The sequence below is a fragment of the Anoplopoma fimbria genome, chromosome 20 (assembly GCF_027596085.1).
Source record: "Anoplopoma fimbria isolate UVic2021 breed Golden Eagle Sablefish chromosome 20, Afim_UVic_2022, whole genome shotgun sequence".
Lineage (NCBI taxonomy): Eukaryota > Metazoa > Chordata > Actinopteri > Perciformes > Anoplopomatidae > Anoplopoma > Anoplopoma fimbria.
In genome coordinates, this window is record NC_072468.1 from 9,713,933 (window position 1) to 9,728,986 (window position 15,054).

Sequence of the window (15,054 nt, forward strand, 5' to 3'; positions counted from 1 at the left end):
GAGCCTGTTCCCCCAGTGAGTAGAGCATCCAAACCCAGTGTAGCCCAAAACCTTGGCCTCGGTTTCGTCGGCCCAGTGTTGCCCAACCCTAGCTTGTTTTTCATAGTCGAGTCCAGGCTAAAGCGACTGGAAGAAGTAACCTATGACAACAGGACTGTTGATCAATAACAATGACTCTACAACTATTTTATCAGCTGCTGAGATTTCTAGATTCTACTTTCCAGATAGTTTTCAGTTTCAAAGCCAAACCTACTTACATTGGCCCGCCAAGATGCTCCTTCATCCACTTTGTTTAATTCCTCAGCGATGCGCATCACAAGACCCTTCAGCTTCAAAAGTTGAGCTCTGCTCTCAAGCCAAAAACAAGTGACACAGCAGTATTGCTTTCATGGTGATTAGTCTTTGACTAGCTGTTTCTGCAGGATCCCAGCCAGCATTAGCCAGCTTTTTCTCACAGGAATATGGTCAGTAACACTAAGAGGGTTTTCTCTTAGATGTTATGTCAATGTTGTTGTCATTCTTCTGGCTGCCTGTAGTGGGCTCTCTTCAGCCAAAGCCTTATTATGGATGGGTGTTTGCCTGAATCCATTCATTAGATTTTTTTTACCAATTGAAATAACCGTGATCACCCTTATTTTAGTAGCAGAGGCTTGGGCAAACATTCTGCTGAAGTCAAATAGAATACACAAAAATTTAGAAATGTTTTCACTTTTCCAGTGTGGCATGTAGGTCAGAAATCTACTTGACAAAAGGCAATTTTAACTTGCCATAAACAACTTGTTGTTCCTGCTTCTTGCAGGAAATGCCTTGTCAGACTTTATCAGCAGTGTTTTTCCCTGCAACTGAGAGGAAACACGCTGCATATTACATTTAGATTTAAACAAAGATTTCTTGCCAATGTCAAATCTGAGTTGTGTAGGAACTGCACATTTGTTTAATAGAAAGGTAACACAGACTCAGTCCTAACCCAGTCCACAGCTACATTGTTCCTGCCCCCAGCCTTGGCCCCTCTCTCCAAAAGCCATACTCTTGCAGGCACTGATTCTGGGGATGATGCCCTTGTTCTCGCTAAATCAAGCTCACTTCTTTATATTTCAAATATTAGAAATATGATATATATATTCCTTAGAGCTCTGTTTCAAACCAAATATTAGCCCAAGCGCACTTCATGTGTCTGTTTCTGAGTTTACTGAGTTAGTTAAATCGAAAACATTCCCTGACTGCGAGTGGCCTCTGGGTTTCTGCATTTTCTGCTTCTTTCCTCGCTGTTGTCATGCGTAGACATGACCATGACCGTGTCATGTGTGACTACCTCACACACAATGAATCTGTGTTACTAATGTTCCAGCTTGTCTGTCTTGGTTCCCCTTACTCTACTACCTGTCTCTGTCTCTGTCCGTCTGGTGCAAGAATATCCTCCTAGAAACATACTGTCACGTGAAGAATTTGGAGAAGCTGTCGTTCCATGTTGTTTTTGTGCAACTGCTTGCCACACACACACACACACACACACACACACACACACACACACACACTCACACTCACACACGGAAAGCTGCACACATACACATGCTGAAAACCGCTGTGCATTCCCATGACTGTTGCACTAAAACACACAGTGCCATTATCCTGTCCTAATTATACACGGCTCAGGGTCGGCCCTATCTGTCTGGTTCTCTCCCCTGAGCTCACTTTTTTTTTTTCCACTTGTACCACGTTTCTCACACACGCAGGCACTTTCTGACACGGTTGTCATCCTTATTTGGAAGGTAGAAACTCCCACTGGGCATGTTGGATGCTTAACTGGTTCAGACACGTGGAGCACGTCTCTGTTGTATGGATTTTAACTGGCGGAGACAAGCAAACGCACCTGGGTAAAAAACTGCAGGGTGCAGCAGCTGAGCACAGGATGCCGTATGATACGTTAAACTTAACATGAAGCACTGTCTCTTCTTGTGCTTCTCTATACACTTAATATGGTTCTGGATATGTTTATCAAATTGAATTAAACTAATATATATTTATATATACCCTGTAAGTTCATTCCCAAAACAATGTAGTGTGAACTGCTCCTTGGCCTTAGAAGTAATGCTTAGCTAATACTGTACGTATTAATCTAGTTAGCCGCACATGCTAACGATTACATCTGACCCTAGAACAGCATTTTTTTGACAGACCTGCAGGGCCTAGTTACAGTTGCTAAGCTATGCTTGACCAATCACCATTCAGGGGAGGGGTTTAGTGAACAGTCAAACGTTTGTTTTGCAAAATATGCTGTTGCTTTTATGGTCTAAATGATTAATCAGATATTTCAAGGATGAATCAATCATGAAATCAATCAATTCATAGTTAGCCCTAGACCTTATGCACATAAGAGTCTGTCTTACTTGAAAATGGGGAGAAAAAAGGTAGCTACTTGATTGGTTCACAAGATAACAAAAAACTGCTGCTGACATTCATGTCAGTTCATATTTCTGCCAGCAACGATGCCTCCCCTGGGAATCTATTCCTGGTCAACAGCTGACAGCTTCGATTTGCATAACATCCCAAAATCTAACATGCAAATATCCAACATTAAAGTAATAATTGCACAGCTTTGTTTTTTTCAGCTTTTCTTTCTGTGTCTCTCTATCTCATTATCTGTGTCACATCTTCCAATTCTTCCTCCCTCTACAGCTTCATGAATGCCCTGAACAGGATCAGCAGTGTGATTTTGTGTCCTCTCTCTTGTTTTGTGGTCCAGGTGGAGTCGCGGGACACGTTGAACAGCATTTCGCTCAAGTTCGACACCACACCCAACGAACTGGTTCAGCTGAACAAGCTGTTCTCCAGGGCAGTGGTGCCTGGCCAGGTGTGAACCGCCGTGCACGCTTTCACTGATATATTCAGCTGCATTGCTTCACCACTGTCCTCCAGCAGACTCACATCTACACCTTCTCACGAACCGGTCACTTGTCTTGATTTCACCATCACTAAACATTCTCTACAGTGCATCTGGGATCTAGGTGGAGCAGTTGGACATCGATGTTATTTTGGGAACATCACATGCATGTGTTTATCCTTCTACTCATTCAGAGGAACTCTGTAGGGAGCTTAACTCAGTGTTAAGATCCCTACTATCTGCATCCACACTTAATTGCCTGCTAATTACAGTGCTATTTGTCCCAATAGGATGCAATTTGTTGCAAAGGACCAATTTTGTTTCTAAAAAGGTATAATAATATATGCGGTGCTCAAATTGTCCCAGAGATACTTTAGTTCCGAATACATGACGCAAAACATCACATCTTTAGCCCGCTAAACACACTGCCAGCCGCTAAGCTTTTTCATCTTCGTCTTTTATTGTTATAACAGTGGTGTGTGGAGAGTATTTACTGAACTATCAGCTATTTCGAGGCTCAAGCTGAAGTTAAACCACGACGTAAACAGCTAATTTCAAAAGCTGTACTTAGATTGATTTCATCTCTTCAATTCTTACAGGCCCAAAAAATTTAATTCAGTACCACATTTAAAGGCCTATTACTGGTACCGGCAAATACCGGTTGAAACATCTTGTACAGGTTGTACATGAATGAACAAGTCCTAGCCTCAGTGATAATTTCAACATTTTGGGAAATACTCTTAACTTGCCTTCTTGCCAAGATTGATACCACTCTTGGCCTGTACCCTGAATATGAAGCTATGGTTAGCGTGAATTAGCATGACGACTGGAAACAGCTAGCATGGCTCCTTCAACCACAACCTATAGATACAGAGGGCCAAGAAGTCCCGCCCACAACAGAGAAAAAAAATATTCTTGGCTCTTCAGTGCCTTTTTATGGTGTGAAAGTGCCTGTTTATGGTGTGGTATGCACTACCAACAGGCTAAAGAACTCATAACATTTTTTAAAACTGAAAAACTGAACGTTGACTGAATGTGGATAAACTAGTCAGCTATGCAGTGTTATGTTTGCAATGGACTTCCTTAACTATAGTAGCTTGCTAACACATAGCTAACATTAGCGCGCTAACTAGCTAACTTGTTCTTATTTATCGTACTTTATTACTTAAGTTATCAACTGCACTCCCGGTAAACATATAGTGCTAAAATAAACCTTTGACATGCTAACATGTTTCATTAGCTAGCTACAGGCATTATGTTTGTTCTATATTGAGGCACAAAGTGATTACCTTCAGATCAGACGCGAAACATGTTGAGTGAGCTTTAGAAATGCTGGTAAGAAGATGTTTTTTGTTTATTTAAGTTTTTGGACAGAGCCAGTCTGCTATAACTGTTTCACCCTGTTTCCAGTCTTAATGCGAAGCTAAGCTAACTGTTTTCCTGGCTGAAGCTTTCAATAATTATTGATCTAATCATCTTACTCCCAGTAAAAGAGCAAACAAGTATATTTGCTACAAGGTCAAACTATTTCTAAAACGGCTTGCCTTTAGCCTTTTGTGCCACTACATTATGCAACAGATGGAGTTCCCAATCTCTGAAGATAGCAATACACATTTATTAAGATGTGTTTATTGCAACACACAGATTCATACATTCCATCACATTAGAGATAGAGCTAACACAATTAGTTGAATAATGGATAAATCCACAGAAAATCCACCTGCAACTGTTTTATAGTTGCTTCAACCTTTTTTATAATGAGCCGATAATCTTTGGGTTTTCATAATTCTTATTGTCTTTTTTCTGACCTTTTCTGGGACAAATGATTCATTAATCCACATATTATTAAATATTGTTTATAATATTTAGTTGCTATCCTATATAAAAATAAATAAAATGTAAACATGGTTTGCGTTCTTACTACATGAAAACATTATTTCCCATCACTGACAATTCTGACACATCGCTAACCACGTTCTCTGTTCATCCCAGTCAGTAGCGTGATGCTATTGATTCATGTTATTTGTCTTGCTTTGTGGTTGGTCTGTGTGCGTATGCATATGTGTTGTCGAGACATTCTCTTTTATATCTTCCTGTGCGTGCATGAATGTGTGTTGTGTGCAATGCGTGTTTGCACAAAGGCAGCGCCTGTGTAAATACAGACATGGATTGTGTTTGCAGGTTCTGTACGTTCCTGATCCCGAGTACGTCTCCAGTGTCGGAAGCTCCCCCTCCCTCAGTCCCATCAGCCCCCTGTCTCCCACCTCCTCAGAAGCTGATTTAGAGAAGGTGACGGTATGTTGACCACACCTCCGATCTCACACACTCAGAAAAACATTACTAACCTAACTTCTGTCATGTTATTTATGGGTAAAATGAAGAACTGTATGACATATTTACCAATAAACCTAGTAGATTTAGAATGTGGATATTAAACTTTGAATAGATAGATAGGATAGATCTTCAGTTAGCTAATGTTAGGCAAGTTTATCATCCAGTTAACAGAAACGAAGAGGGACAGCTATGAACATTTTATTTGTTTGATGTGGACCATTGTTTTCTTTAATTTGGTGAAAGATCAGCGTGATAAATAAGCAAATTTGCTAACAGAACAGTACCAAAGATACAAATAACAAATGCATTCAAATGCTACAATCTCAGCAAGTTAAGCAGGTGACTCCAAATACAAGTTTACAACGCGTCTTAATTTTTAACAAACGGTTAGACCCATCAGTACTTACCTCCACAACCTTATCCTCCAACCACTGCTATCACATTTTAGAGCTCCGTTCATTGTCAGCCTGAAGGTGAACATCCGAGACGATGTGTCATGCTGTTCGAGGGCAGAAAAGACAAGAGGTGCCAATCATTTCCAAGGATAGGTCAGACAATAAAACCTGCCTTGTATTTGCAAAGGACAGGAAGTGATGCGTGTGACTTTCACGTACATTCAAGGACCTTATGTGTTGCTTTGCAATTAGGGCCGCAAAAAAGAGATTATAAAACACAAGTTTTCCATAAGCCACAATTTGTTCTTTTTTTATTTATTTTTTATTCTGGTCATTAATTTATGCTGTGTTATTAAACTCCGTAGGGCTGTGCTCAACACAGATTTGTTGTTCATAATGAAGCATTATCAGGGAAAAAATAGGGTGCACAGGATTGTTTTACCACAGGTGTCTAGTATAAGTTTGCACATGTGCAGTTCTGAGCCTGCAGTGCTGAGCCTGCAGGATGAGCGGATCGGGTAGCGAGTGACGTTGTTGTTGTTGTTGTTCCTCTATAGCGTAAACATGCTGATAAATTATATGATATTGGATCCGTGCATAGACTTGTGTACTCGCTGATACCTGATCCATCTTTTTAGGCTATATCTGAGTAATGTCTGATACTGGTATGAATCTTTAATGCCAAACTCTCCTCAATAAGATGAATGTCTAACAGACATCCTGGATAACTTAAAGAGGGGCCACTACTGTTCAAACTAATCTTGGACTTGTAGCTAAGTAAGCTGCTCTGACACAGCATATACTTATCTATGAGAAAATAATTATTCTTCTTGCAGTTGTAATGTAACAATGAGTAAATGTAATTTGGCATTTATGATACTAATCAACAGATGCATACTCTCAAAAAAACACATTTTAAAAATATACTTACTTAATTTCTACGTCCTTAATTTGGGTTAAGTTGTTTATTTTACTCATTCTATTCATTTGTCTTCTTAAATATGACATTTTTAAATTGCTGTCTTAAGGAGGCAGCACAAAACATGCATATATATATGTACTTTCATTTCTTTGCCCCAAAAGACCATGACCTTGTGGGTTATCTGTCTCATATTCACATTGACCTATGGAGGGAGAAGCATATTTCCAGAGCAACCCTCTGTGGAAAAACAACTGCTTGTGGTCCTTTTGAGCCATGAAGCTGACGTGTAAAACGCTGGAGCGTTTAGAGAACAAAGTGCATGTGTGACACGGGCTATTAGAAAAACTGTCTCTGCTAATGCATCGCCCCTAATTGGTATCCAAGCTGCTGACAGCAGTTTTTGATTCATGATTGTAGTTTCTTTGCATTACGATGGAAACACGTGGCATTTAACCATGCGGGCAGATGTATTTGTGAAGACCTCACACCCAGTGTGAACATGTTCTGTCTGTTTTTGTGCATGTAAACATTGTATGGTAATAAGTCGGGGTGAAGAATCTATGCAATATCCCTTTAATTCAAAAGGTTTATTCCTGCTCTGATATATGGCCAAACGCACATTGCTTCACATCACATGTTTCCCACTCAGTTGAAGGTTGAAGCATGTTGTTTGTGACCGCAGAGACTTCAGGTCTGGTCCAGTCAGCCGAACGCTTCCTGCCCTCACAGCTCTTAAGACCAGCAGTGCGAGCCATTTCCCTCGGCTACTGTGTCTGCAGCATCTAAATGAGCCAATCACCGAGAGGCGCAGGAAGCCCAGTGGTCCCTTAAGAAATATGACTGTTTGCTGATCTCCATGGAAACGGAAGTCTTGTTTTGCCGCTTTTGTGAGATAATGTATACTGTTCCCTCTCCGTCGCCGACACTGCCACTGCATACCCACTTGGGTTCAGACACCCTAACCACCGCAAAGCGTCCCCCCGTTTCGTCCGCTCTCGTCTCCGTCAATACCCAAAAGAGTGGGGGCCCCCCCTCATTTACTGCTTATCTATTTGGGTCATGCCTGCGAGAACGGGAGCCCTCTCCGCGGCTCGGGTGAGGATCAGAGAGAAGGGGCCGTGACTGCGGTGAAATTAAGCCTTTAAAAGTGATGCCGTGTCTGATATTTAGAGCAACTAATGAATGGAGCAGCTCGCTTTTCCCAGACGAGCAGCCAGGCAGCAATTATTCCAGGCAGAGGAAGTGTTCTTGGAAGGCAGAAGGGAGGGAACATTACCTCACCCGATGTGCCAACTCTATATGTGTTTGTGGAGGCGTGTGTGTGTGTGTGTGTGTGTGTGTGTGTGTGTGTGTGTGTGTGTGTGTGTGTGTGTGTGTGTGTGTGTGTGTGTGTGTGTGTGTGTGTTTGTGTCAACACTGCATGTTTGTGTGCGCCTGCCTGCACACTCCTATCTCCTTCTCTTCCTGTATGTGTGTGTGTTTGGTAGTCTTATAGAAGCAATCAGCATCCAGGTGCTGTTTGATTTTTAAACCACAGGAAAGGACCTTAATAACTCACTCTGCTTCTTTTATTTTTTTCTCTCCAGAATCCTCCGGCATCTTTTAATTACAAGCCAATTTTGGAGCTCGGCACACGCGTCTCAATGAGGGTATTATCTAAATAAATGGTTCTGGGAGGTGGATAGTAATAGCAACGTGAGCAGCAAATAGCTGGTGTAACCCTGATGAAGACTGGTGCTCTGAAGAGAGAAACTACTTTCAGATGCTTCTCTTTTCAACTTTTGGATATAAAGAGAGACAGATCTAGCACCAGATGTTTTAAAGTCCCATTAGATGTTCAGATAGATTTTTAAATAATCCAAGCCATAAAAAACGTTCTGTCACTGCATAGTAATTTGTGTGGCTATTCATCGTAATCAAAACTGAAATCATCATACATGTTTGTCATTTTTTATCGAAGCCCTGCTAGCACTCACTCAAACACGGTGCTATGCCTTGAGGTTTACATAGAATAGTCAGTACACGAAAACGCAGAACATAAAGAACCCTCAAAAACCCATAGCGAACATGGTGATGAGAGGACTTTTCAAAAGAAAATCACAAATTAAACAAAGAGTTATCGTTCAGACTGGGATAGACGTCGGCCATGAGTGAGCACAGAGGAGCCATAAAGTCAGCAAACTGACTCAAATATGTCAATTACATGTTGACATGTAATTACACTAGCTAACATTAGCTAACACTAGCCACCATCCATGCTCCTGGTCATACCAGTTTTGAATTGAGTAAGTGTGTGTTTTGGATTTGTTTGTTCAGAAATCTTCAAAAGATCTTCTTTTGTTAAAGGGAGAATGTGTTTGTTTTTCCTTCAAACGTTACATAGTCTCTCTTTTTAAAGTGCCTCAAGCAGAATTACTTCCATCACACTGTGCAGACACCTCCGGGGAGATGCTGAGGAGTTTTAATGTTGGATAAGTTAACACACATTAGTTTGGGTTAAGCACTGCCCAGCATCTATGTGGAATTTGTGTACACGTCTTTTATCGTCGTTTCACACACAGATTATCCTCCATGAGTGCCTTAAATAAACCCATGGAGAAGTTTCCGGTGTTAAACATACGCTTCAAACTAATATCCAATATGTCAGGTTCTGAAGTGACAAAATCATTCAGGTGCAGTTTTACTTGAAGATAACTGAAAAAAAGATGAGTTGGAGGTGAGTTGTACTTTTCCTGTAGTTGCCGAAATCCAGTTAAAATGTTGAACATATAAATCTCCTGCAGGATGAACACCCTTCGATTTCCATTGTAAGAAAAGAAAAAGAGGGGTTGTTTGGCAGAGGTGTCAAATCAAACGTGCATCATATGCTGTGATGTACCTGCTACACAAGACTGGCCATGCTTCAGTCAGCAAGGTAAAAGTTTTTCGCCATGCAGCCTCGTGGTCCAGCCTTTCTGTGAGAGAGCTAAAGGCTAGATAATGCAGCTCTGAAGTGTCTTCAAGCACTCGCTCTGCCTGCTGGCCTGCCAGTATTGGCAGAAAAAAGTAACACATCTTGAAGGCATGGATCGTTGGCTGGCTGTCTGGATGACTGTGTGCGCGCGTACGTGCGTGCGTGCATGTGCATGCATGGGGCGCTGGCTGACTTTCCGGCTGGCGGTCTTGCTGTAGTTGGATGATTTGTCAGCCGCCCAGCTCGCTGGCGTTCTTGCTCTCTGGTCATCTGTGTGGGCAAGCACGTCCTCTTTGTCTTACCCAGACCTTCCTCGTGTTCAAACTGACACACACGCATGCATGCTTACTCACCGCCTTGATCGAGCTACTACTGTGACCTTCCCTGTCTCTTCCTCTTTTGGCACCTCATTTGCCTCCCTCCGTCCTTCCGTCCTTCCTTCCACTGGGGTGTGACCTAAAATTAGATATGGAGGAAGTAGAACCAGTTTAGATTACCTATTTATCTGGCGCCACATGGCTACGCTTGTGATGATCTCACTCAAGTGAACAGGTCTCATATCCTAATGTCCAGCATCCAACATGTTTTAGGCAGAATCTTTTGGTTAACTTATGAAAATGACATCTTGTTTTTTTTACTAGGACAGATTCAGTAAATGTCTCATCAGGGTATGAGCAACAGTACACATCGTACTTGACCTCTGGCTGCTGACATCTGATGAACCCCAACCAGTGTGTGCTCCCTCTTGCAGAACACGGCCATGCCCACACGGTGGAGCTATGGATTGATTTTTGATTGCACCATGTGTCACTGACAAGGTCAAAGCCGGGTGGCACCTGCAGATCTTTGTTATTACATCGAGAGAAAAGCAGCTGATGCACCATTCAAAAGACACGCTGTCTTTTTAATCTATATGTACACCTGCAGAATGTATTTTATTGATTTATTACCTGTCATTTTGTCCTTCACCACCACAGTAGGAGGGAAGCCATATTTAACAGAAACCACAGTCTCTCTTTAGATTCTTTGAACTGAGAGAAATACTGGTTGGCAACTAAGAGGATATTGATTTTTGTAGCCCCACCACAGCTGTCATCGAACACTGCTACACCCATCTCCTGTCCCCAGCGTCGGTGTCAGACCCCTCCCCTACTTCCTGTAGAGTAGATAACTGTGATGCCTCTCCTTATTCTCCCCTCCTTATTCTCTTCCTGTACGTCCTTAGCGATACTCTTCCATTCCTACCTTCCCCATTCCTGGCTCGTCTCCACAGCCTGCCCCCTTCCAGCGGTTACTCACAGTCTGAGGCCAGCAGCTTTTTCATCTTTGGATTTCAGTGCAGCAGCCAGTCTACTATGCTGCACTATGCGCTTTCTCTCCCTTTGATGTCAAACACACACTGAAAAATCCTGTTTCCAAGACTGACTAGAATCTGGTTACTTCAAGACATCGACATGTTGTGGCTAACCTCAAACGAGGTCAAAGAAAGTCTGTTTCTCTTCATTATGGGATTTTTCAGTGGGGTTGTGTTAGCTCCTCACCATCGTTCTTTACTATTTCTGCTGATTGTTACCTTACATTACCTCTACTTACCTTGCTTTACCCTTACCTTACCTTAATGTCTACGGTTTTGCAGTTTCAATGAAAGTTCTGTGCGAAGGTGAAGGTAAAAATAGGACGTAATGAAGAGACTAGCCGATTTAGCATCATCCCTCACAGTACCACAGTCTGGCACCAGCTGAGAAAGTATTGAATGCCAGTAGAGGCCGGCGAAGGACAAACACTGGTCATATATTAGAGGATGCAAAGAAAGCAGCAGCCCGGAAAAGCAATATTCACTTGAAATATGTGAGGTGGCTGTGGCAGGGTGATGCTGTCCTACCTTCCACTGCATAAAAACTTTATTGATCTGTAAGCTGTATGTGTACCACTGTACGAAATAGAGTCAAACTGTCCGATTGACACAGAACTCAGTGCTCACTCTTGAAGTTTATTTTAATAAAAAAAAAAAATGTAGAAACACTTTAACAATGCCATTAGGATATTCCTGTCAGTGGGCAGTGTTCCTGTGTGTTTGGGGATACATAGTGCAGGATTTGAAAAGGTGTCTTTTTTTTTTGGTCAGTGTATAAACCCAGCACTGTGATAATGTTTGGAATCTAGAGCCACGCTAGCAGCTTTGAGTCAAATGCTAATGTCAGCATGCTAACGTGCTCACAATAACAACGTTTGGGGATGGAGGTGGGGTGGTGGGAGAGAGAAAGCAGCCAATGGCAGCGTGTAGCAGGAAGTAGTAAGCAGCACAGGTGGTCACGGGGGGGAAACCACAGGGTGGATGAGTTGGCAGCTTGATCAGTGTGAGATATGATTGGAGCTTTGGATCAGGTGATGATTCGCTGATGGAGCATTACGAATGAATGAATACCAAGGGTGGAAAATATCCGAAAATCCGAATTTATATAGCGATAATCGTCACATCATCCATTGCATGAGCTATGATCTGGTGAAACTAAACTGCTGAGTCAGTGACATGGTTTGTTTTGGGGGTTTTTTACAACTAGAATTTCACATTAAAAGATAAATAAAGGGACAGATTGTCAACTTTTGACAATATGCCATCATTGGCAGCCATTAAACAGACCAACTAAATCTCACTCTTTTCACTGTATTTTCCTCTTATTTCTGACGGTAATCATCCCACACAGCAACATAATGTACAAATGCAACATTATCGTTTCTTTTTTTTGCTTTGCAAGTCAATATTTGGGCACTGTGCCAAAATAAATTGTTACCTAATCACCTTGTGAGCAGCAGCTCTCAGCTGATGGACAGCGTGTGCTTCTTCACAGTCCTCCTTTTTAAATGGACTGTGTGCGACATGTGACAGGTGTTAGTTTGTCACCAACACATAACACCCATTTCTAACATGTGCCAGACTTAATAAGAGGGAAGGGGAGACGATGTTTGTTGTGCATTTCTATGAGGGAGGACATGTTTGGACACCCATTGCTGTTCGTTATAACCCAGGTGTGTGCTGCACATGTGGACAAAAGCGTGTGTGTTCCTGTTCCCAGCTGTGTCCTTGTCAGCTTTTTTATTTTTTTAAGGTGGTTGATTTAACATCGGAGAGGGAAGTGACTCAAAGGGAAGTGAAGCGATTTAAGTGCAGTTGTGTAGGTGAGGTGTGCTCAGTTTAAGTGAATGACGAGCAGTCCTTTGTTTGTTTTGAGGATGTTCGCAAAACTTTTTATTTTCACCTCCGATTCTTCTCCTCCTTATCTCCATTTCACATTTTTTAGGTCCCTTCCTCGTCTCCTTGTTCAGAGAGGCTTGTTTTTGGCTGCAGCAGATTGTTCCCGGCCCCCTCAGCCTTTCCCGGCCGCCGGTGTCTGGGCCGTGTGTGTCGGTGTGGGTCAGCGGCTGCAGGCTGTTTGTCGACTGCGCTGGGAGACTGAGAGGGGGAGGTGTGGGGGTGGGTGTCAGGAGGACAGCAGACAGTTGTTATGGGCTCAGGCTGTCTTCTCTAAGCTCTTCACCGCTCTTCACTGCACTCCTCCCTCCCCTCCCGGCCTAAAAATCCCCCTCGTTGATGACTCCCACACACTCATCGCTGTCCTCCTTTTCCCTTTTGTTCTTTGTCCTCACTCCAATCACTCTCTTTCATTGCCTTCAGCTCTCTTTATCTCCTTGTCTTTCTTTATTTCTCCACAGCAGCTTTGCACTGCTTTCCCTTTTTTTTTTTTTTTTTTGTCGCTTCTGCTGCAGTTGCTTCTCTGTTTTGGTCTTCCTCATCCCTATTTCTCCTCTCCCTCACTTCTTCGCATCTCTCCATCCGGTCTGACTCCTCCAGCAGTCATTCAGCGTCACAGACTGTCCAGCGTTGTTCAGTCGGCTGAACAACGCGGCCCTGCAAAATGTCTCCTAGTCGGACAGTTGTCCCCGTGGACGGTTATTCAGACAGACTTGAGTCAGTCTCTCCCCCTGGCTCAGACATCGCATGGCAACAGGCCACTGGTAGAAACACCAAACGCACCACACCTCGTGTTTCCAGCCCAGCAGACACGCCATCTGTGGCAGCTTGCAGAGTTACCATGGCGTAGATGAAGAAGAAGTAACAAAATACACACTTTATAGTGTATCAGTCAACATATAATACAACAAGATGGTTGAGACATCACTTACATTGCCTCTTGGTTGTGGAGCATCTGGTGGATTACAGAGAGACAGTATAGCTGTATATTTTGAATCATTCTCGTATCTGTCAATTATTCTTACATTCATTATAAGTATCATTAAAATTAAGACCATAGTTTTACATTTGCTTGTTATCATTATTAATCTTTATTAAAGATACCATATTTTTTGCAGCACTCCATGCTCAATACAACCACTAAATAATATAAGATTCTTGTGTGTGTACAGTAGGCATATAAAGGTATCATTTGATAACATTTGATGCGTCGATGTACATGAAGAATACACGAAAACACACAGTTTTCGATGTGTTTTAGTGTAGGAGCCGCCTTCTAAAGGACATAACACACAGGGTAAAGTAGTTTATGTGAACCGGGGGTGCCTCTTCCCGCCGCTAGCAGAGTCACAAGGTGATAGGTAGTTGGCTTGTTAGTCTCATGGATGGATCACTGAACAGACCCACAGCAAACCCCTGGACCTCTTGTTCTTGTTAGAAAGTCAATCAAACAACCACAAATGCCAAAAATGACCGCAAGTAGAGGAAAAGGCAACCGACATCAAAGAGATTCAAAAAGCCCACTAACATGTCTGTGTGCAGGGGCCCATTGTCTCATTATCGGACCATATCCAGACAATAACGATGGCCCAGTTGGCCCTGGGCAAGTAAAATGCCATATGGGGCTAGAAAATATGGCAACTCACTAGCCCAATCAGGCAGGTGGTAAAAAAATATTAAACACGTTATTTTCTGCAGCCCTTTTCATCTCTTGAGAGTTGCACATGCACGGTACCAACCAGGCCACTTGCCCGGCCAGGCAATGTGAAAGATAAAAACATTCATGTTGAACGCTGTCTGGCATCTGTTAATTACAGTGAATAAACAATGTAACTATTAACGATGAACTGTTTGTTATTACACAGAAACACGTTTTTTAATAGATTTATAAATGTGCTCCCTAGTCTGGCCCCTCATTCAACAGTTTCCAAACCCGCCCTTGACTCAAGGGCACAAGTATAACACTAACTAGGTAGTGCCGAAAGCACAATAATTAGATCTCCGGTCTCATATGAATGTTTTTCACCTAATTGCTGTGTGAGGCTCAGGCACACAGGAGGCACATTCACTCGGCTCGTCATTGGGTTTCTCCTAACCTGATTGTCCCGCTGTGCAGAAAATATCTGTTTATATATAGATAATACATGTAGAGACTCAAACGCATTAGTTTGATGAAATGAGACGCAAATTAGTAACACCATGTATTACCAAGTGAACCAAACTCTGCTTGTTCGACAGTGCTCATCATCTTATCATTTAGTTGAATGCTGTTTAGAGATTTAGTCACGATGCATTCGTATGCACGTATTAGAACATTAA

At 42.3% G+C, this 15,054-nt stretch overlaps 1 protein-coding gene across 3 annotated transcripts in view; it reads left to right on the forward strand.

The window, feature by feature from the left end:
- Nucleotides 1–15,054, forward strand: part of oxr1a (oxidation resistance 1a) — a 149,449-nt gene that overhangs the window by 113,496 nt on the left and 20,899 nt on the right. For all 3 annotated transcript variants that reach the window (XM_054621113.1, XM_054621115.1, XM_054621114.1), the window contains 2 exons: nt 2,744–2,851; nt 5,063–5,176. In XM_054621113.1, coding sequence (XP_054477088.1) covers nt 2,744–2,851; nt 5,063–5,176 — 222 coding nt within the window. The remainder of the gene's footprint in view (nt 1–2,743; nt 2,852–5,062; nt 5,177–15,054) is intronic.